The following is a 22,504-nucleotide window of genomic DNA, read 5'->3' as shown; positions in this document are numbered from 1 at the left end:
TTATGTTTTCTCCCCAAATCCTACACCCTGGAGGACAAACCAGTCACATTGTGTAACTGCAGTGAAGAGCTCCGTTCAGTCCCTGTTAACCACCCAGCAGCTCCCTGGAGCAGTACCCCCTTGTTCTGTGGGAAAGCTGGGATGTTGCTGCGTCGAAATGAGCCAAAGCGCTTGGGTGAGAACAACCAGGCTGATGATGCTGTCAGTGCTGAGGAAGCTGTATCTGAACCAATGCTCACAACGGGACAGAGAAATGCGGATGTTAAAACGTCCCTGAAAAACTTCATCCGCGCATGACCAGTTTTTCATTTTTTTTTTCCAATAATGAGTTGAGCTATAAACTTTGAAAAGATTGCATGGCAACAGCAGTTGATTTTCATGTAAATGCTGTTTATACTAAAATATTTCCCAGTTTGTAAACAGTGACAAAGATACTGTTATAACTGAAAGATAACCTGGCAAATGGGCTGGAGTTTCTATTAATGCCTTCTGGATGTTGCCAGGGCTCTAGTTTATATAGCAGCTTTACGTTCGAACATTTTCAGTGCTGCTTTCATAAAGGAAGAATGACTCAGACAGCAGCTTGTAAATTATGCTAGCTTTCATCATAACTGCCTTATACTGGAAGAGGAAGGGCAAATTTTCTTTACGCGCGTGATTGAGAGACCTTTGAAGGTGCAGGTATGGCCTCTAATGTACATGCCCGAATTTTACTTGGTTTTGACATAACTGCAGTTAATGAAACCCAGAGATGGATATACTTGAATAGGAAAGAAAAGAGCATCTGACTCTTTAAATGACCATCATCTTGTGCTAGCAGGGAGGTGGCCAATTTTATCGGCACCGTGATGGATTTTGGAGCCCTGCAGAGACTGGGATTTATGGCCAGTTTTGCTCTCTGGTTTATGAGTGGCAAAACATGAATTTGGCATTTAAGATGTAGAATCAGGTGTATTGTTTTGTTGAGGTTTAGAGCAAATTATCTTGAGATCACAGAAGAAAAGGAAGAAAGAGAAGAAGAAGAAAGCATTTCAGAAAGTCATTTTCATGGCTATAACTTAATTTGTAGTTGTTTGGATTTTTCTGTGAAGGTACCTGGTGATATGGAATGGGCTGTGTGGAAATACGTGAGCAGGCAGTATTGACCCTTCCAGCCTAGGAAGTTCAGGTCAGTGTTTGTGTAGCATCTTTCTGATTTTATTTATTTATTTTTTGGGATGATCCAGTTGGGAGAACTGTTTGCTTGTTAGAGTCCTTCTTAGCGCCCTTTCGAAGCTGAACGCTTTTAGCCAGGAAGTAACATACTGAGGTTCCATACGCGTGCCGTATCCACTTTGCTCGGTTGAACTGAAATAGCTTTTGAACTGCCAGGGCTGCAAATGTCTACTTTGATCTGAAAATTGGACTGCTTTGCTATTCATGATCTCCTTGCCTGTGCTTGAACAGTGTAAAGCACGCTGAAGTAGTGTTGGCTGCTTTGAAGGTGGATCGAGGCTGTGCAGCGCAGTCTTTGTTCTCTTTCTAGGCTCTCTGCCTGGTATAGGTTGAGCTACGAAAAGAAGGGAAGTCAAGTTTTAGAGATGAGACTATGAAGAAACGGTGTTTAGGGTTGGTGGTGGAAACGCTGACCAGAGAAATTCCACAAGTGTCCCAAAGTCGAAGCAAGTCAACATAGTAGACCTGCAAATGTTTCCTGCATTTGAATGTATTCACTTGTGCCTTTTTGGCTGGGAAGTTGCCTGCCATCTTCTCCCCACCCACGTCTTCCAAGGAAGCCTTTGCAATGGGCAGGCGCTGGCTGTTGCAACATCCTACTAGCATTTGGAGCTGAAACTTAGGCTGTTGTATATAAAGTGGGGATATCTCAGAGATCAAAACTATGGAGCCACTAGATGAGAAACATTACTACCTGCTTTTTCACCTTTTCCTCTGTGCTCGGTTGCTAATTCTGAGCTCTTCTATGAAAGAGAGAGATCTTACTGTAAGATTCTTTTCAGTAGTTGAAAAGTGGGAGCGTCTTGTACAGCTGACACACACCGGACAATCTTGTGCAATGCTTGAGTGTTCCTTCAGAACTGGAAAGCAGATCTTTAAATTGTGGTTTATTACCCTTTTCTATTACATTATGGCATGCAGCTGATCTATCACGCTGTGAAATATCAGAGGGCCAAAAATTAGAGTTTTACATTGAAGGCCTTTTGAAATAAGACAAGCTGGTAAGTTGTCTTGTCAAGCTCTGTATGTTTAGATTTGTGGTATTAAAGTAGTCTTAGCAGCATCTCTGGTCAAAGAAATAAGTGCTGCAAGTAATGTTTTAACAACTAGAAGATCTTTGAAAGTTTTTGTGAAATAGGGCATTATGCGAACTGTGATACAAGAACTTTGCTATACTTATGGGTAGGACACCTGAGCGATGATGCCAGTCTTAAATTTCTATTACTGTATCCTACATGCTGTAGAAGAAATAATAATAAAAGCTAATTCTACTCTATTTTGAGAAGCACCTTCTGATAGCTTTGGCAAAATCTGTTCAGGAATTGGGACCTGTACATGCAGAGTAGGTTTGACAGCTCAATTAAGGACCTGGCGACATCATGATCAAGTCTATTCATGCTTTCAGAGCAAAAAATCTCCTTTCTGATAAGCCTTTGGGAATAAGTTATCGCAATTGACTCCATAGTTAAGTTTTTTTTTTTTTTTTCCTTCAGGGCCGTGAACTTGAGTTGTGCTATCCCCTGGGAGGGCTCTGCAGCCTGTTCCTAGGTAACTGCTACTTGCTCAAGGTTTGTGTGGAGTTGCCCCAAGTCTTGTATGCCTCTTGCCTGTAAAGCAGTGAATTGACTTTGCTCCAAGCAAGTCTCAGTTGGGTTAGTGCGTAGCCCTTTTTCACTAGGGGAGGTGAAGTAGACAGACATGCGCATGCTTTGGTGTTGCCTTCGTTTGAGGATCCCCTTGCTCGATAGTCACTTTAGTCCAACTCTCCCCGCTTTTAACCACCTGTGTTTGAACAAATCAGAGCAAATATTCCCATACCATTATACAGCAGTGCTCTTTCCCACTCTTTTAGCACTTATAGCTAATAATTGCTATAAAATTGTTAGCATTGAGGGGAGAGAAAATCTTTTAAATGTCTCACTGCATATACACTGGATTGGCTAATCTGTGTTCTTGGAGGTAGTTTTGCTTGGTGAGTTAGCTAAACTGGGTCTAAGCTGCTTCAGTGAGCCTCTGGCTTGCTCACAGGCCTGTGTGAGACGTGTTCAAAAACCCTGCAGTTGCGTTGGGGGTCTGGGAGGAGAAAGCCACGTCTTGCTCACCAGAGGCAGATTCTGTGCAGGTGTAGCTTAACGCCATCCCAGGCTGAAGCCGGAGGAGCATGTCAGGAGCACAAGGGGGGACGAGCGGGGAGCCAGTTCTCTCGCTCTGGTAGCCTTATTGCTGTGATTGCAATCCGATCAACAGGAGCAACATAGCCTCTTTCACTGTGCATGTTGACAAGCACTATATATATATATATATAAAATATATATATATGGCAGTCATCTTCTGGGTACCCCTAGGTACCATGCATGATTTTTAACTGTGAACCTCTGAAGGTGGATCCTGTGAATTAGCTTTGTTTGAAGGAGCAGCAAAAAAATCCCAGATATTCAGCAGTGTCCACCTCTGCATGTGGTCTATGTCCATGTTTAACCTCAGTTCAGCTTTTTGTGGCCTGCCCACGTGGTCTCCCATATGCGTAGCGCTCAGATTATTGCAGAAAGTCAAGAACCAGGAAATCTGCCTGGATCATGTTATGCAATAGTTGAGCTGCTAGCAATGAATAAGCAGATTCATTTAAACACGAGTGCTTCTGAAGGGCACCTCTTATTTTTCTGCATGAGGACAGAGAAAATTGCTTGGTTGTTGGCTCAGAGCTTGGTCAGGTGCTTGCCTTGTGGGTGGTGATTGATAGGAATTGATTTTTCCCATGCAAATTTTCACTCAAAGGTAGCTTAAAGAACAATATCTTGTGCAGAAACAGTTTTCTTGGGTGGAAGAGCAAGGCTGTTTTATGTGATTTAAATCAGTTTAACGCAGTCACCTTGGAGACCTTTGTTTTCTGTATAAGAGGAAAACGTTTTAGCAGTTTTCTCAAAGTGAAAAGTATTCCCTCCTGAGAAAATGTCAGTGTGTGCTGAATCATAAGGAGGATGACTTCTGAGATGAAAACCAGTGCTTGATTTCATTTGGAGCAAAATTCACCCCTTCCACAAACAAATGCAACCGCACTGTGCTCACCGGGTTTGAACTTAACCTGTGGTGCTGCCAGAGCTGACCTCTCCTGATACCTCTTAGCTACTCGGAGCTTTACTTTTCTACGTGGTCCCTGGATACCGTGTCTGCACATTGAGCTTGGATGTGATGCTAGGTTGAATCTGTTCTCCGAAGTGGTGTCAGAGCTGAGCAGATAAGTCTTTGCAGTTCTGAACTTCTTAAGTTTTAGAAGTTGTGGCCAACTATCACATCTGGACTTTAATGCATTTAGCGAGGTGTCGCATTGGTGAACTGAGGAAAATGCAGCTTACTGTGAGAGTTGAGAGGCGGTGAGGAGCTATGCAGCAGGATGATGGGCGGCTGTTTGGTACAGGCTGCTGTTGTAACGGAGTGGTATTATTATTAGTGGTAGAGAAAAGAATAACTGCTTCTTTGAAAAAGCACTTGGGTGCCTGAGGAGCACACGCGCCATGCTCTTTGATAGCCCTTTTGCTCCGAGTTGCTTTGCCACCCTGAGTGAAGCAGGCTCTCCTCGCTCACAGAAGCTGATAGATCAGTGGCTGATGCAAACTTCTTGCAAAATGCTGGAGCTAAGCAGTTGTGTAATGAGGCTTTCACCTGTCCTGCTGCTAAACCTAGTGGTTTTATGTGTTGTTGTCTGACTTGTTCTTGTGTGCATGTTCATCTAAAGTATGCTGGGTGATGTGCAGGTAGTGCATCTTCCCAGAGTAGTGAGTCCTTCGGCGGAAGTCTCGTGATGCTTCTTGGTAGCCTCTTATTGCTGCATGTTTTAAACTGTTGAAAATATTTCCTTGAATTATGGCATTATCTAATGCCTCTATCCACAAGAGCTGAAGTGAAGAATGACAAACTTTTGTCATTGGGGACGTTCCTTAGTGAGGACTATGTTGCTATGTTTGGGGGGGGGGGAGGAAAATGAGGGAGCTGTTAGGAATTGAAAGAAATTTCTGCAAATTCCTATGATACTTCAGTTCCATGAGCAACTGCTTAGCAATGCATTTTGGTGAAATGCTAGCAAAATCCTTCTAACTGTTGTCTGAAATCGACCCAGTTCCAGCATGTTTTAATGTCAGGGAAAAGATCCTGAAATGAAGACCCTGGGAATGATTCGGACAAGAAGCGTGCAAAACTACGTAAGGCCTCTGGTCCCAATGACAGCATTGCTCTGATCCGTCTTTCTTTTCCCCAGCATAATCACGTGGACTTTGGGTGATTTAGGGTTTTAAATTGGGTTTAAAAACTCTTCTGGGACCCTGACTACTTATTATGTGAGTGAAAATGATGAACGTGCTTGACAAGATTAAACTATGCTATAAGAAGTGATAGCTAGCAGTAGCAGGGAGAAGAGCGGAGGAACTGAATTTTCAGAATGTTAATAACGTCTGTCCTGCTTCAGTTGTCTTTAATAAAGACGACTGTAGTAAATTCCAGCCTGGAAAGACCCTATTTTGCAACGTGCTGTATAAACGCGAGGTAGTAAGTAGTCTGTGGTTTGAAGTGCTTGTAGTGTTACGTGCATGGGACAAAAGTAAGTTTGGAGGCAGCCAGGAAACACTTGCAGACCCAGGGGTGTCACAACCACTAACGTACTCCTCCTTTCTGGCATGGAGTAAGCAACCAAGAGGGAGAGATGGTGTTGGACAGCAGGAAGTGGTCAAGGGGGATAAAAAGCGAGGAATATGGGGCACGCGTGGAAGGGGGTTGGAGTCGGGGAGCAGGGAGCTCAGCGAAGGCCCCTCGTGTGCCGTGGCGCGGGTGGCTCTTGCGGGGTGTTGCCAACATCGCCGTGCTGCTGATAGCGTCTGAGCTGGCTGGTTTGAGTACATCTGCTCGGGTGGTGGCAAGCATTCAGGACTCTCTGAATGTTTGTAGAGCTATTTTAGGCTTCTGTAAATGCAACAGTGGGTGTGGCAGTATTTATCTTTGTGCCCAAGTGCCTTAAAATCTAGTCTCTGGAACTCATCATTTAAAAAAAAAAATGTTTTTTTTACGTGCTTCTGAAAACATTATGTTAAGTTGTATTTTAGGAAGTGGCTATCAATTTGTATGCGACTGTTCCACAGCTTTTGTGCTCTGAAAAGATAAAGCATCTCTACTTGGGCGAGAAGCCAGCTTCCAACTGGTGTGATACCTGCTGAAGCCTTTGCTGGCAGTCAGTGTGGGACCTGCTAGTCTCGTGGGACTTGGGCCCTCTTGCGAAGGAGAAGCAAAGGAAAAAAGGAAAATTAATAATGAAGACAAGTAATCATTTTAGTTTTGATAAAGCTGAAAGCCCTAAGAACGTTCAAAGACAGAAATACGCCTTTTTGAAAGGGAGAGTTGCAGTTACCGCTGATGTTTGAAGGATGGTTGCTTTGAATCAGTCTGCTGCATTTGTACCTTTGTTTCTCTTTTGGACTAGGAGAACTGGCGTATGGGAGAGGGATGCCTGTCGTATTTTTATCAAGGTTTTGTTGACTTTGGCCTCTTAGCATCAAGTCTTGGGATGCTGCTGTAAGCAGTGGGGTGGCTGTGGATCAAGTCTGCTGCAGGGCAGATTGAGCAAAGAGCCTGATCCCCGAATAACGATGTCGTGAAAGGTTTGTACTGAATGGGAGGCTTTGTAGCTGCTGCTTTGTAAACTGGTCGCTAAGAGTTATATGCAGTAGTGCCAGCATGCCCATTTCTCTTTGGTGTGCTGAGCTGAATTACTTTGGGGTGAAATGATTGATTCCTTGGGAGCTTAGCCCCAGAAAAACATCCTGCTCTCGTCACTGATCTAAGTAAACCTACTGAAGTAGGCAGCAACGCTGTCGGTAGTCAAGGTGTTTTAATGGCAGCAGAGGAATTATGCCATGCTCGTTTGCTTTACAAACGGTGATCTCTGCATGCAGGTTCTAATCGAACTGTTAGACAAAAGACCATGATTGAAAAGAGCAGATATAACGAGCTACGCAATGCTAGCTACTAGAAGTGGAATAGCAGGGAGAGGGAGAAAAGCAGCAATGCAAATGAGACAAGAAATGCCGGTGATGTACAGTGGAGTAGTTTTATTTTTGGGGCAACACCAGAGCTCAGCAGCTGCGTATGAAACCCACCAGTGTAAGGGTTGAGGGTAATACAGGAGTTGATGCAAGGCAACAAGCCACACAGCTCAATCCAAACGCTTTAGCCTGTTCCTTGTTTTTCTGTTTGAGAAGCTTTTCTAGCTTTCTTGGCTTAAGTGTGCTTATTGCGTTCTCAGAGTGTTTTACTGTAGACCCTCGCTACCTCAGAGGGTGTACCCGCAGCAGCGAGCAATGGGTGTTCAGGAGCAGAAGGGAAGATGTGGGGGCAGAGTGAATCCAGAGGGATTTATGCTTCCTTTTCCTCTGTTCCTGTGCAGGACACAGGCTGAAATGGCCCACACGTGTCGCGGAACCATCAACCTGTCAACGGCTCATATCGATACGGAGGACTCTTGTAACATTGTGCTTTCCAATGGGGGAAGGACATACCACTTAAAGGCAAACTCGGAAGTGGAGAGGCAACGATGGGTCACGGCCCTGGAGCTGGCCAAAGCCAAAGCTATCCGCATGAGGAACAACCAGTCAGGTAGAGTGCGTGCTAGAATGCAAACATGGAGCTGGATCCTTTTTAAAACTTGGTTATAAATCAACTCTTCTGTGCTTGCTTAACTGTGCAGAAATCTTAGGAGATGCTATTTCATACGCAATTAAAAACAAGTGATAGTTCCCCTGAGCTGCAGAGGGTTTTCAACAGTACTGTGTGCCCCAAGTGTCTTCTCTTCTGGTTGCGCAGCATTAAGCCAATCTTTTTAAAGCCCTGGTAATGACTATAAATTGTATTTGCAGAGGGTTGGTAGAAATGAACTTCTACTTCTGCTGGGAAGTGGGATGAACTGGCTTCCTCCTGGAGAATTTGAGTGGGTCAGAGTGGGTAGGGAATACCACAAGAAACACTACGCGCAGCTGTGAGTGGCACTCTGAGGAGCACCAGTTCACGATGCAATGCCAGAGCCTTTCTTATACAGTCATGGTTTGATAGTTCTGTAAGGTACAATCCCTTGATGAATGAAACTTGCATTTAGCTCAATGCTCTCTCTCAATGCATATTTCCTGTCCCTGCTGCCCCCCCCCCCCCAAATGTAGCGTGGTATTCATTAGTGTATGCTTGGGGCAACTGTGTTACGTAAAGCTGTCAAAGCCACATGCACATTATGCAGCTCCTCCCAAGAGCATCATTTTTACTGCTCCTTTATGAAATGCATGGAATAGATGCTTAACAGTATATTTTAGAAATCTTTCAGTGTTCATACTCTTCTGGGACTAATAGTTGATTTTTCTTTCACAAATAAGTATGGCTTCAAGTCACAGAAAACAAAAATAATACATAATGTATTAAAAAGCCAGCCACCCCCTCTGCCCTAGAATAAAATCACTCTCAGGTCTTACCTTGACTGCTGACAATCGGACTTTATTCAAGGGACAAGATGTAGGGATCAACTGGGTATGGTCGTTATAACGTTCTACTTAAAAATGAAAATGCAACTTCATAAAATGCCCTGAGTATTTTAGGATGGGTGTGTGGGAAGGAGAGACTGAAAGGTCGTGGCAAGACATTTATTACACAGCTTTACAGCTTGGGGCTGCTTTGGGTCAGTGCTTGCATAGCATGTAGGCTATTGCTCTCCTGGTGCAAGTGTGGGGCTTTGGGGCACCTGCAAATGCTGCTTTGTGGCTTCAGCTGCGATGACTGTACATACGTAAGTAAAGTGTTCCTAAAAGTTAGCTTTCAGAATTGCCACCGAAGGAGGCTGCGGTTGGGTCAGTGCATCAGTGAAAACCTCTGTTCTCCTAGGGGAAGCGTTGCCATATCCACAACAAAACATGATGTGGTGCGCTTGGTGCAGCTCTCCTCCTGAGCAGCAGTCTAGACTGTGGATAGGGATCATTTTTTAATGCTTCTGGTTTGTCAAAATGCACAGTCAAAGTTAAAATAAGAATTGGACCACACTTTTGGAAGGCAGTGCTTTAATGTTTTTTTTTGTCTCTGTATCAGTGGTACAGTCGCTTCTGATGCTGGCTGCCAGGGGCGTAGTGTTGGCAATCTGTGCTTAACATAATGCTTTAAAGATAGCAGCAGAATGCCATAACATGAACAGTTTGATTTGTAGGAGAATGATCCCCTAGTCCCTGAGTTATGTGATCAGATTTTTTGTATAATTAGCTGTCCTGTAAGTTCATATAGCAGTTGATTAGTGCATAAGCCACTTAGTGCATTTAAATAATTATGGGAAATGAATGAGTTCCATGGTGCTAGTAGCTACAGATTCAGTGACAGTGTTGTGAACCCCCTGGCCCTTGATACTGCAGTTCTAGAATGCATGCAAATCCTAGTGGGGAATAAAACTAAGATGCAGAAGAGGGTAAATTTCTAGGCGCGCTTGTTTTGCCTGGCAAAGCATGACGTTCTGCCAGGTCATGTATGCGGTGAACTTGCTATGGGTGTGGCATGGCCAGCATTTGTGTGAACCTTGCTTCTTCCCTAGAGGAAAACAAAGTCCTTTAACCGGGTAGGTATTTGAAAAGGATCTTATATGCAGGCAAAAGGAGCTTACTGCTAGTTGTTTTCCTACATCAGTGCCTTTACGTTCACTTTTTTGAACATTAGAGCATGGAGGTTGCATAACACACTGGTTATGTGAAGGCACGCTTTTAAGAGCGGACAGCCTACTACTGAGTTGCAGTTTGGTACATACCTTCCTGAAGTTAGCAGTGATGTTGCCTTCAGAGTTGTATGTGATCATTTTGGTTTATCTTTACATTAAAATATTGAACATAGAGACTTCCTGTCTAAGGCTTTGGACGTGCTGAATTCCAAATTTCAGTAAGCTCAGGCCACAGTTTGATATGAAGTTGAGCACTGATGCTGCTGTTGGGTGTTAATACTCCCAGCTGCTCGCTTCCATTCCTGCACTGCTTCTCCATTGTGCTGACCCAACTCTTTGTGAGGCAGTGCTGTGAACTAGGCCAGGGAGCTGATCTGGGTTAAATAACCTCTGGTTTTGCTAGGCTTTTCTGATCTGACTGAGAGGATAAGAACTCTGTAAACGGGTGCTGAATTCTTGTGCTGCAGAATCAGAACTGAGCACTTTGGTGAATTAGTTTATGCCTTTTTACCTTCAGCTAGCTGGTACTGTTCTGTCCCAAGCTAGAGACCTTTTAATTAAGATAAAGAACGCATGTGTATTAGGTTTGACTATCTTACTTAAATTGAAATAAACGTCTCAGCATTTTGTCCCTGTAAGTCCTGAGCCTTGCACGAAGCCGTGAGGTAGGTATTTACAAGTGCAGGGATGAGGCTGTGGGTATGTTCGAGTCCCTAGGTCTTTCAGATTGGCTCAAGTGAAGAGTCCTCAGAGTTGATTTCTCTCATCCTGAATGATCCCCAATGCTCATGTGTTTTGCAGGACCGCTCTGCGGAACCCATGTTGATGCATCAGGGCTGTCTCGGCCAGTGGGTAAGAAGGGCAGCTTGTACCCATTTGGATGCATGCAGCCAAGGAGAGAGCACCGATAGCTCTGTGAGGCCAGAAAACTGTCAGAGAGCATTGCAGCTTGCCTTCCTGCTAGGGATGGGAGTTTCATGGGGCCGGTCATGAGGAGGAAACTTCCAGCAGAACTGCCTGGCGTGGCTGGAGTAGTGCACACTGAAGCACAAGGGATCACAGAATTGCTGAGGTTGGAAGTGCTGTCTGGAAGTCATCTAATCCAACCCCTGTGCATGGAGCAGGGTCAACTAGAGCTTGCTCAGGATCTTGTCCGGTTGGGTTTGGCATGGCTCCAAGGATGGAGGCTCTACAGCTTCTCTGGACAGCCAGTTCCAGTGTTTGACCGCTCTCCTGGGGTGGGGATGGGGGGTGTCTTATTTTTAAGTGGAATTTTCTGTGCCTGTTGCCTCTTGTCTGGTCAGCAGACACCACTGAGAAGGGTCTGGCTCTGTCATCTTTATTCCCCTCATCAGGTATTTATGCACACGGATAAGATACCCCTGAGCCTTCTCTTTTCCAGGTGAAACATTCCCAGCTGTCTCAGTCGCTTCTGCTATTTTTGATGCTCCAGTCTCTTAATGATCTTTGTGGCCCTTTGCTGGACTTGCTCCAGTTGAGTCCATGTCGTCTTGGAGAGCCCAGGACTGGGCCCAGCACTCCCGGTTTGGTCTCTCCAGTAGGAACAGGCTTGTTGAGGATGGAGAAATAGGTTTGTGTCTAATGCTGCCTGCGCTTCTGGGGAAGACAGAGGGGGAAGGAATGAAGGTGTCCTTACAGAGACTTCCTCCTTGGGCACTGCCTGGTGCCCTCCCAGCTCGAGGGAAGGCCTGCCTGGGATGTGGCAGGGGTCTGTCCTCGGTGGTCCCCGCTGGTGTGCACAGGAATAGGGGAGCTCTGGGGGAGGTGGCATGTTTTCTTCTGGGGAGAAGACAGGTGAGTTCAAGTGAGCTTCCTGTGAGTCATCTCCAGTTGACGAGCGCTAGTGTGGCAGTCTCGGATGTGGAGAAGCTTTTCTGACTGACTGTGTGGTTTCCAGCAGGTCTCTCTGGATGTGGCAAGGTGCACTCAGGAGAGGAAAGGAAGTGATTGTGTTCCCACTCCCTGACACTTGTTTATCCTCTGAGTATTCTTCAAGGCCTTTGTCAACAGAGGAATTATCAGTGTGTGTGTTTTTTTTTTTCTTTTTAATTTAATTTTTTTTTTTGGTGTGTGTGGGGGGGGTATGTTTCAGTTCTTTCAGCTATAATCCTGCTTTAGGATAAGTAATGGTAAGTACCTACCTAACTGTTTGGTGAACAGGAGTCCTTAGTCCCTGGATTGCAAACAACCAGTCTGCAATTCCTGGCAGTTCTGGGGGGCTTTCTATTTTAAGACTAGGGTTGGATTGACCGTGCTTCCCAGGGCTCCCACGCCTGGAGCTCTGAGAAGCCGAGGTCCTTTGGAGTCCTCCTTTCATTGTGTTCAAAAAGCTTTCCCCCCACGCGCCGCCCCCCCCCCCCCAAAAAAAAAAAAAAAAGCTTGACCTATTTTCTTGAAATGTCCTAAAAATGAGCCACACTTTAGCTGCTACTGAAAATCAGAACTGCAGCCCAGTTGTCAGCCGTGCTGCTTAACTTGTTTGTTTTGTAACAATGAGCATAACACGTGCAGCTTGATGCTCAAGAGGATTTCGGAGTATCTACCTCAGGGCTGGCTGAGAAGCAATCTGCAGCCCTTGGGTGGATCTCTTAATTACTCATGTTGTACAAAGTTGTGTTACAGGCGTCCTGTTGTTCTGGGGCCTTTGAGCACCTTTCGTTACCTGTCAGCTTGGGTTTAACAGGTACGTTTATTGCTCAACCGTAGGAGCATCGCATGTGGCCTGAGTGTAACCTAGGTTTTTCCATTAATTTGTATGTCTCCCCAGATAAGTGATCTCTTACTGCTTTCCCGTTCCCAGGAGGTACAGAACGGTAGGGAGCCGACAGTGTGTACCTAGTTAGTAAAAGTGCTCTATAACTGCTACAACTGCTGTACCTGGTACTGCAGCTTCTAAGATCAGGGTTATAGCGAGTGCAAGTGTGGCCGCTTCACCAGGAGCGTTTCCCGGTGTTTGAGATTTAACAGGTTATAGGACTGGTAATTCAGGTTAACTATACGAGTTTCTGACTCCTGGGAGAATATTTTGGGGTGGATGAGAACTGTCCTCCCCCCTCAGTAGTTTTCTTGAAATAAACATATACAAAGGCCTCTTGTAACTCAACCACTGTGCGCTTGAGGATAGATTCCACTTTCGCGGGGTTAATTCCCCTTTCTATTCTTAAGCGATAGTGAAACTAATATCCAAACCAAGTACGAGATCGGAGGCTTTGCTGTTTCTGCTCGTTTGTAATTGAAGGAGGTTTGATTTCCACTCTATCTGTTGTGAAGCAAAGACCATTCTGGTTGTGAGTTGGGACAGTTGCATGTAAATACTTGCAGATGTTATGTGAGAGAGCTTGGCTTCTTATCCTGTTTTACTGATGAGAAACTGATAGGTGTTCATAAAGCTGCCCGGTATCACCTGCTGATACCCAGTGTATTAGTGGCAGAAGGTGAGAGCAGAGCTGAGTTGCTGTCTAATCTTTCTCCGCTCTGACAGTATAGCACTTAATTCCTTTAATATTGTGACAGAAGGGCAATAAACTCAGCTGAATGGCTCCCCTGTAGCCTCCTGTTCTTCAAAATCTGGACGACTTTGCAGTTGCGTTTATAAAGCGTTGCCCAAGTCCTGGTAAATTTGATTCGCTTCAGTGGTACCCAGTTCAACCATCACATGGAAACAGCAAGAACGGGTTATATATGCATCAGCACTTGATTTGGCCCTTTGTGAATGGCTGTTTATCTGTGCCAAAAATAGATTTTTGTAATCGCCCGCTGTTTGTATTACTGTAAGCTCTCAAATAATTCCAGCCTTTTCTGTTTACCATACTGTACTCATATCACCCCTTGGATTTTTGTCAGCTTATGCATTAGCCTGAGTTTCACACTGAGCGGGGTGGTGAAATGTATCAGGGAGGCCCGGGTGCTGGGAGGGAGGAAAACACCTGCCGCGGCTGTGTTGTGCCTTTTGCGAGACAGGGCTTTTCTTCCTTTGCAGGTGGTTTCTCTCCTGCCTGGGCTGAGCTTGCGTGGCTGAGCGTGATATACTGCGAGACGCCTGCAGGTCTCCCAGGCCAGGCGTGATGTATGGTAGAAACACTTTTATGTGGGCGCTGTGGGCTTTCTTCTCTCTGCAGACGTGGCTGGAAGTCGCGGGGATGCAAAGTTACAATATTGGATTGGGATAACCTACGCTTGCTGAGGGAGCGAAAATATCTGCTGGTTTTGGGGCAGTATTGTGAGATATAGGAGTTAATTATGTGAAACTGTGAATGCTGAATGTTCGAGAATTAATCCTGTGGCTCTGTAAGTGAGGGGGTCTTTGGCAAAGCTTGCAAGGGAAGGGCAGAAATGTGTCATTTCTGGTGCTTTAAATTCTTTATATTGTGCTAGAAAGCACCCAGGAATGAACTTGGACTGCTTAGTGATTGATCAGAGGTTTGTGCTGTGTGGTTTGTTTTTTTGATCCCTTGCACTGTGGTCTGTGAGAGTGAAATCCACTGCTACGCCTGGGGTCAGCATCTACATAGGAACATGGGCTGACCCAATGCGTTTTCTTTCTGCAAAATACTAAAAATACAGGCGTGAGCTAGATAGGTCAGTGTTTGCATCCATGCCAAAATCAGCTCGCCTGACTAACCTCTCCCAAAGGCGTCTAGTGCCTAATGCCAGGGCTCAGGAGCTGTCAGCGCAGAAGCAAAGTTGGGAATTGCTAGAACAATAACAGAACCGAAAATTTTGCTCCACATGGAGCTGTGATACCTACCTCCTGGAAAAACTGTGGTTCTCATCATGCCATCTCCCAAAGCTTTTCAGCAGAACTGGAAGATAAGAAAGTGGCAATGATTAACCAGACTAATAAAACCTCTACCACAGAGGACATATGGAAGGTAAGAGTTTTCAGTCTGGAAAAATAACAGCTGCAGATATGGAAGACAGTAAATGTTGGGGAAAAGACAGGGAACAATTACTTATAGCAAGAACAAAGAGGAAATTGTGAGACTGTAGTCTTAAAATTTTTAAGCAGGAATAATTTGGATATCATATAACACAAAACTAAATGGTGCAGCTCGCTGCAGGAAGCCACAAAGCTTGGTTAGAGATTGGACAGATTTGCGCATAATTTAGTCATTGAAGGATATTAACTGTAATTTTCCGTGCACAGGATGCAGCCCAGGAGATCCTTAAACGGCATACTACTAGAAGCTAGAGAACATGCCCAGAAAAAAATTACTTGTGCCATGCTTTATCCTTTTTCCTAAACATTTATCATTGTTCGCTGGCTGGAGAAGAGACGAAGCTGCACGGGTGTTTCAGCTGAGCTGGTACGAGCATACTGGCAAGTCTGCCGTTCTAGTGGGGCTCCCTGAAATCTCACCATTCTGTGTGTCAGGCTTTGCACGGTGTTTCAGCCTCTTGGGGTTGTGATGGTCCCTGCAGTTGCAGGGGGCTGGATTCAGTTTTGGATCAACACCCAGGTGTGTCTGTGTGAGTTGTGGGTCCGAGCTGCTGATGAATGGGGAAGAGGAAACCTCATCAGGAGTCTTAAGCAATTCAGCTGAGTTCATCCCTTTTGAGTGAACTCAGTCTGGACTCCTTGACTGTAATGGGGGCTTGGGCACACAGCACCTGTGGGAGTATCTACATTTAGGTGAACCCACTCAAAGCGCTGACACTTTTTGAAGTGAAGCAATGCCAGAACATACATTTGGAGAAGGCAGGGGGGAAAGGTTCAAGGGATTTGGGACAATGAGGTGGACTGCTTGGGTATGGTTATTCTTACTGACTTAATCAGTTGTTTTCTTCTTAGTACTGGGAGTGATTAAAAGCAGCTGCATGGGGGCTCCCACAGTTGCAGACTGTAGGAGGTCAGGAGCTTAGAGTGGTGCAAAGTGTCATGGAAGGTGGCAGATGGAGAAGGACGGAAGGTTCGGTTCATGCCTCTGGTGTCTTCTGCTCTGATTCACATGATGAGTTTCTGCAGCAGAACGTAAAGGGTAAATGCAACTCTGGAGGGCAAAGATGTTACCTTGGAGGCCAGGAGTCCCACCCATAGGTTTGGCTTGCAGGTGGTAGGGAGAGAGCCAAGATACAGCTCTTGTGGTTGCAACTTGCATAAGCAGGCTATCAGCGAGTAGTTCTGCTATTTTATCATGTTAGCTTCAGCTAGTTTGTAGTGGCTCTATAGTATTATTATTAAAAAGGATCCAAAATTAGTAGTTTCTTACCTATTCCAGTAGTTCTACCAGTGGTAGTTTCAGTTTTGTTGCTTGATGTATTTTGACTGGGCTTTTCCTTTCCTTCCAATTAAGGGTTCTTTTGTTTGAGAATATTTTGACTTGGGAATGTGATAATGTAAGGCATCCACAACCTTCCCTGCCCCGGCTTTGTGAATGATGCCTTTGTCGGTTTGCTCCCTTTCCTTGCAGCTAGCTCCTGGGCAGGTGGCGTTTGCTTGTGTTTCTGGGCTGTGATCGTGGTGAGCGCAGACAGTCATCGACATTGTTGGCCCATGTGCTCTCGACTCCATCCCGTTTCTTGTCATAAGAGTGCTTGCTATTTCTAGCTGTTATCAGCTCTTTCTGCAAAAATGCTCCTTTTCCCATCCTCCCTGTGATGCCTCTTCATCCTGTTTATCTGCCCGGCTGGTTTGTTACTAACTGTTTTACCCTCTGTTTGTAGGGCTCATATCTGCGGAGGTGTTCACTACCAGCATGCGGTTACTCTGTTCTTCTAATGATCTTTTTGATCCTTGGAGCCTGGAGTTTCCTAGGACAGCGGGCTGCTGTTAAGCATGCCAGGAGTCGCTGCCGTGGAAAGGATAATTGACAGTACTGTGGAGATAGAATAATTTTCTTGGATTCCCAGTCTTCAGTGATTCCTGTTTCTTTTCAGTGTCTTCTGCTGCTCGCTTCTGTTCTTCTCTGCAAACACATGTCATCATGGTGGTCTCTTTCCTGTTTTCCTGTGAAGTTGCTATCCAGATGGATTGTTCCATCTCGGCTTTGCTCCAACCTGTGTGCTATGGTAAATACTTAAGCTTCTCCCGCTGTAGCCAAAGGGATGGCGTAACGCGTTAGGAGCGTGGGATGTGTGAATCCCCTGCAAACCAGCCATCCCGACAGCAGAGGAAACCAGCCGGCACTGCGCCTGCTGTGTTAGACGCCACTGAAGAGGTTTGTTGCTTTGTCCAAGTAGCGGTTTTTTTTTTTTTTTTGAACTTTGCAGAATTTCAGTCTGTTGCACCCCTTTCAAAAATGGCAAGGGGAAATTCTTTGAATGCTTCACAGTGGCCTTCAGGATTTTTCCTATATATCTATGTGATAGATATATACATATATATGTATATAAAAAAGTGTCTGGAAAGGCCTTTTATCCTTTGTCTTTCTGGCAGCATCCAGAAAAGATTTGAATACTTTTAGTTGTTTCAGTCCTTTCTCAGAGGTAATCCCACATGAGTTGTAATGTGTCATTAATAGAAGGGCAAGGTCTAATACTGACATTGTTTCTGAACGCTTAGTCTCTGCAAGATGGGGTTAATTTAGGCTCACTTAGAAATAATTATGCTGGTTGTCAGTTCTGCATACCTGATGGGGTCCGACATCCAGGGTCGGATGAAGGCTATGTTCTGAAGCTCTTTCGGCATCAAGCATTAGAATATGAAGCTTTTTGCCAGCCGGTTTCAGTGAGCTACTTGACCCAACTCGAGTGGGAGATTGTGTAGCTTTTCTGTCCCCTGTTGTGTTCTCTACGTGCTGCTGCTTTTGGTTTCATAACCTTTTACTTTCAATACTGAAAACCTGACCTTGGGGGAGAAGCTGTAAAAATAGCCCTTACTTTCCCTGTTCTCTCAGTAATCTGGTTAGCTGTAAACCTGCAGCTTGAGTTGATGAAGCTACATCCTGGCAACGTCCTGCAGGGCTCAAGCAAGGTCTGCTGCGGTTCAGTCCTTGCTTCGCGAGCTTTTGCCTCTCTATTAACACAGCGTTTCTGTGGGGCAGAGTCTGTCCCTAGCTATCATGCAGTTTGATGGAACAAGGCATCTGGGCATCTTGTGAGGAACAGAGGAGGGCGGCCTCTGAGGCAATGTGAGAGCATTTGGGCTTAGATGTCTGGACATGGCCTTAGCCCACCCTGTCTCCTAGGCTGTCGGAGGCAGAACGCTTAGGGACTAGCACGGATGGAGCTGTTGCAACAAACCCTCCAAATACAGAGGGGGAAGGAGGATTGACTCCTTTTTAAAATGCAGGCTGTTCAAGTAAGTGTTTTGCATTTCCTAGAACATGCCAGATAAATGTTCAAAAATGGAAGGGAGAAAAGCTTAGCCACCCCCCCCCTTTTTTTTTTTTTTTTTTTTTGCTGCTTTAGCATAGATCTGATGAGCCTGGGAGCTTTTCCTTACCCTTGAGAGTGTGCAGACTAAGTAGGTGCTTCCACTGTTTTCACAGAAGCCCTCAGTGCTTCAAAGGCCTGGAGATGCGAGGAGCAAGGGGCAAATGCTTAATCAGGGTGTCTGAATAGCTACCACTGATGAGGCCTTGATAAATGGATACTCAACTGAAATGAACTGTAAACAGCCTGCAACTTGAGCAGCCTGAAACTACTACTGCCATTCTTTAGGCTGTGGTTCCTGCTTGCTCTGAAGACTAGTGAAGCTGAATTTTAAAGAAGCAGAAAGCTTCTGCCTAGCAATGCAGGGGGGAATCTCTCAAGGCTTTTTCCATATATCATAAAATGCATCCCTTCTTTTTTTTTTTAAGATAATTTTAAATTTTCCTATGACCTTTTTCCACTTCACTTCTGTGTTATACTTAGCTGAGAAATATGCTCAACTCCTGAATTTGGTACTGATCTTCTGCTTGTCTTACATATAAAGATACGTTACTTATTATTCTATAGCAGAGGTGATCCGTGATAATCATAGCACAGGAACACAGAAACTGGTACTTACATAATGCTGCAAATTAAATATTGCAGCAGAGAGCTATAGCGGAGGCTGCAGTATATAGGCCATCTCGACTGCTGCAGCCTCGTCCTTTGGAATAAACTGAAGGCGTGCTGCGCTGCTGCTGCTCTGTGCGCTGCACGCCTGCCAGCTGATTGCTGGAGCAGTGCAGGTGGGAAAATAACTTACTGTGCAGCAGCAGTTAAAGGCAAGGGAAAGACTGACAGCGTGTACCCAGGTACTCTCTCCTTGTTTTAAAAGACAAAAAAAGAGAAAGCGCATAGTGTTATTTGAGAAGCAGTACGTGGTAGTGTTGTAAAGGTGAGTGGTGTACGTGGGATCAAGTGGGGCTCAGATGTAGCATGGGAGCCGAGATCCCAGCTCGTGCTCTTCACTTCTTCTGCAGAACATGCTCTTACGCCTTTCTGACAGCTCAGGTATGTCCTGATTGAAACTTTCCTGCTGGAAATCAGCCTGCAGAGAAGGCCCTGGGGGTCCTGAAGGACAACAAGTTGACTGTGAGCCAGCAGTGTGCCCTTGTGGCCAAGAAGGCCAACGGTATCCTGGGCTGCATTGGGAAGAGGTTGAGAGAGGTGATCGTCCCCCTCTCCTCAGCCCTGATGAGGCCACACCTGGAGTGCTGCGTCCAGTTCCGGGCTCCCCAGTACAAGAGAGACCTGGAGCTCCTGGAGCGAGTCCAGCAAAGGCCACTGAGAGGCTGAAGGGACTGGAGCATCTCTCCTATGAGGAAAGGCTGAGGAAGCTGGGACACTTCAGCCTGGAGCAGAGAAGACTGAGGGGGGGATCTGATCAGTGTGTATAAGTACCTGGGGCCAGACTCTTTTCACTGGTGCCCAGCGATAGGATGAGAGGCAACGGGCACAAACTGAAACACAGGAAGCTCTGTCTGAACATAAGGAAAAACTTTGTTCCTGTGAGGGTGACAGAGCACTGGGACAGTTGCCCAGAGAGGTAGTGGAGTCTCCTTCCCTGGAGATATTCAAAACCCAGCTGGATGCGATCCTGGGTGATGTGCTTTAGAGGACCCTGCTTGAGCGGGGGGGTTGGACTACATGATCTCCAGAGGTCCCTTCCAACCTCAACCCTTCTGTGGTTCTGTAACCACTTTGATTAGTGGAGAAAATATTTGCACTGCTGTGCCAGGGTGCAGGAGGAAGGATGGAGGCAGCTGCTTTGGTTTCTGAGCATGCTGCTTCACCATCTCCCTGCTCTCATGGCGCATACCAGCCTGCAAAGTGAAGCACTCCAAAGTTGGAGAAGGAGAGGTGCATGCTCAGATGTACGGCTGAGCTACTGCTGTTTAAAAATGACAAGGTAAAAAGATGTGCTGGCCTGTCAGTCACCTCTGCACTGAAACTTGTCCGGCACGCTGTGACTGCACTTCTTCCATGGTCTGGCAGACTGGTGGCATGAACCTGTGAGACGTATTTCAGGCCTTCTAAAATCCCGTCACAGGAGATGGTAACTGAGTGGGTTGTGCGTGGATGAGATGTGCTCCATGTCAATGACAGACCATACTGCCTGTTCTTAGTACACTTGTTTCTGGAGCGCTCTGGGCTCCTGTATACTCAGGGGCTACAGGTGAGGCTGCATTAAGGAAGCCCTTGAGGAGAGGGGGGAAAAAAAAATTGAATGTGACTGTGCAGAGGAGCTAGTAGGGTGAGCTTTTATAAACTGCTTTCAAGAGTAAATGCTGACAGCTGCCACCGCAGAAGTGATGCGATGCATCTAATGGTGGGCAGGAGCCTTCGTTCCCACCCCGGCTCTTGGAAAGCCAGTTCTGCCAGAAGAAACAGGACGCGTGATGTGAAAGTTTGCGTCAAATCTGTGTTTGAAGCACTTGCGAGCTGTTTGACCTGCATGACCAACTCTGCTTTTGTGAGGGTTCACTGACTTGGAACTTTTTGAGTGTGACTTAGAACTTTTTCAGCGGAAAAACCATTTTCACTGTGATTTTTGAAGTAAGCCTTTGAATTTTTTTTATAGGACAAATATTACTGTTAAATTGTAGCTCACTGTTCCTTTGGATCTGCTAATGTTGCAGCAATGTGACTCTTCTTGGAACCGCACTGTGCAGGACTCTCCCACCTTGCATCTGTCCTCAGCCCCAGGCTGTCCTTCTGGCCATCCCTTCTGTGCAAAATACCTTCTACGTGCAGCTCACTTAAGGATGGGGGCTGCTAATTCTGTGACTTGCAAATGTTTGAGTCCAGCAAGGATAAGGCTGCATTGAAGCCTGCTGGTGCAGCGTGTGTGGAGCATGAAACGTTCAACCTCCTTTCTTCTGCAAAGCTACCAGGGCTGTGCAAGAGGGACCTTCATGTGGCTACAGCTGTAGCAAAGGAAAAGGCTTTTTTTGATGGAGCTGATGCGTGAGGAGTTTGATGCAAGTTTGCAGGAAGGAGAAAATCCTTCCTGGTCTCCACTCGGTGGTACCATCATGGCTGTAGGAGCAGGAGGTTGGGCAAAGACAAGGCCCAAAGGTAGCTATTTGTAGCAACAGTGATAAACTATTTTCTTTCCCCTTGGCAAATTTCCACCATTTGAAAAGCAAAATCTTCATCAGCAAAAATGGGGGAGGGATGTATATCTGTGAGGCTTATGCTACTCCTTAAGTATTTTGTTTTGCCATATTTGTATTTGCTGTAAAAATTTTATTTAAAAAGTACTGATCATCATGCTACTGCTTTATTTCCTGTGTTCGTCCTGTTTGCTTGTGTAAAACTTATGTTTTTTTCTTCATTTCATTACTTATTGGACTCTTGCCCTGTGCTGTGGACAAACACTGCTGCTGATTCATTGTGTATGAGTGCATGGCTTGAGTAAGTTTTAATTCCATCATTTCATGTTTTTCTGCTGTTTGTAAATAAATGTTTCCTTTGTCTAATGCTTTGTGGCTTTTCTGTTGCTTCCATTTGTTTCTATCATTCTAACATGCTGTAAGAAATAAGAATTTGTCAAGGTCGCTTGTCAGGACTAAAAAGCAAAACTTTAAAAAAAAAAAAAAAAGTGGGGGGAAGTTGTGCATACGTGTTACCTTAACTTATATTCAGGTACCTCATTTTGAAAATGGCAAGTGGCACTTAGTTCAAACCCCTGTGAAATAACTATCTGCTGTCTGTCCTTTCCTCTCCCCTTGAAGGGTCCCATCCTCTGTCTGCGGTAGACTGGGTCAGGGAGGTTTTGCTTTGTGTGTGTCCAGTCCATTTCCCCTTAATTGTTGTTCTGAGTGTGTGAATGCAACAAGGGGGAGTCATTGCATCTGACTGTGTAGCTTTTTACAGGGCTTAATGCAGAGACCAGAACAAATTCATCTCGACAGGCCCATGAGCTGGTGGTGGGTGCTTTCTGGTGCCAAACTGGTTCCAAATGAATGCTGAAACCCGCAAAGTGCAACGTGCCACTCATCCATGGGTGATGTCTGCTTCTGTGAACCGTCGTGGGGAGGATTAATTGCCTGAGCCCTCTGGCTTTAGTATGATGCTGGCTGGTTTCAAACAGTAACTGTGAAAGAAGAGAGGCCCTAGCTTTGATTTGCATCAATGTTGTTGTCTTTGTCCGTTGGACGAGGACTTTTTCAGGGGCTGGTTGGAAAGGCTCCGTTGACG

The 22,504-nt window shown here is 45.5% G+C and overlaps 1 protein-coding gene and 1 long non-coding RNA gene across 4 annotated transcripts in view; both read left to right on the top strand.

Annotated features, from left to right (window-relative positions):
- The window catches only part of OSBP2 (oxysterol binding protein 2), a 167,240-nt gene that overhangs the window by 31,990 nt on the left and 112,746 nt on the right, over positions 1-22,504 (top strand). For 2 of the 3 annotated variants that reach the window (XM_068910958.1, XM_068910965.1), the window contains exons 2-3: positions 7,643-7,851; positions 10,730-10,780. In XM_068910958.1, coding sequence (XP_068767059.1) covers positions 7,656-7,851; positions 10,730-10,780 — 247 coding nt within the window. In that variant the 5' untranslated portion in view covers positions 7,643-7,655. The remainder of the gene's footprint in view (positions 1-7,642; positions 7,852-10,729; positions 10,781-22,504) is intronic. The other variant, XM_068910963.1, reaches the window with a different exon arrangement.
- Positions 12,328-21,794, top strand: LOC104150526 (uncharacterized). The gene is made up of 3 exons (XR_011135028.1): positions 12,328-14,820; positions 15,096-15,255; positions 19,308-21,794. It is a non-coding gene; the product is annotated as an uncharacterized lncRNA (long non-coding RNA).

This window comes from Struthio camelus, chromosome 17, assembly GCF_040807025.1.
Source record: "Struthio camelus isolate bStrCam1 chromosome 17, bStrCam1.hap1, whole genome shotgun sequence".
NCBI lineage: Eukaryota > Metazoa > Chordata > Aves > Struthioniformes > Struthionidae > Struthio > Struthio camelus.
The sequence above is the reverse complement of the archived record's forward strand: the minus strand, read 5'-3'. Positions and strand labels throughout refer to the sequence as shown.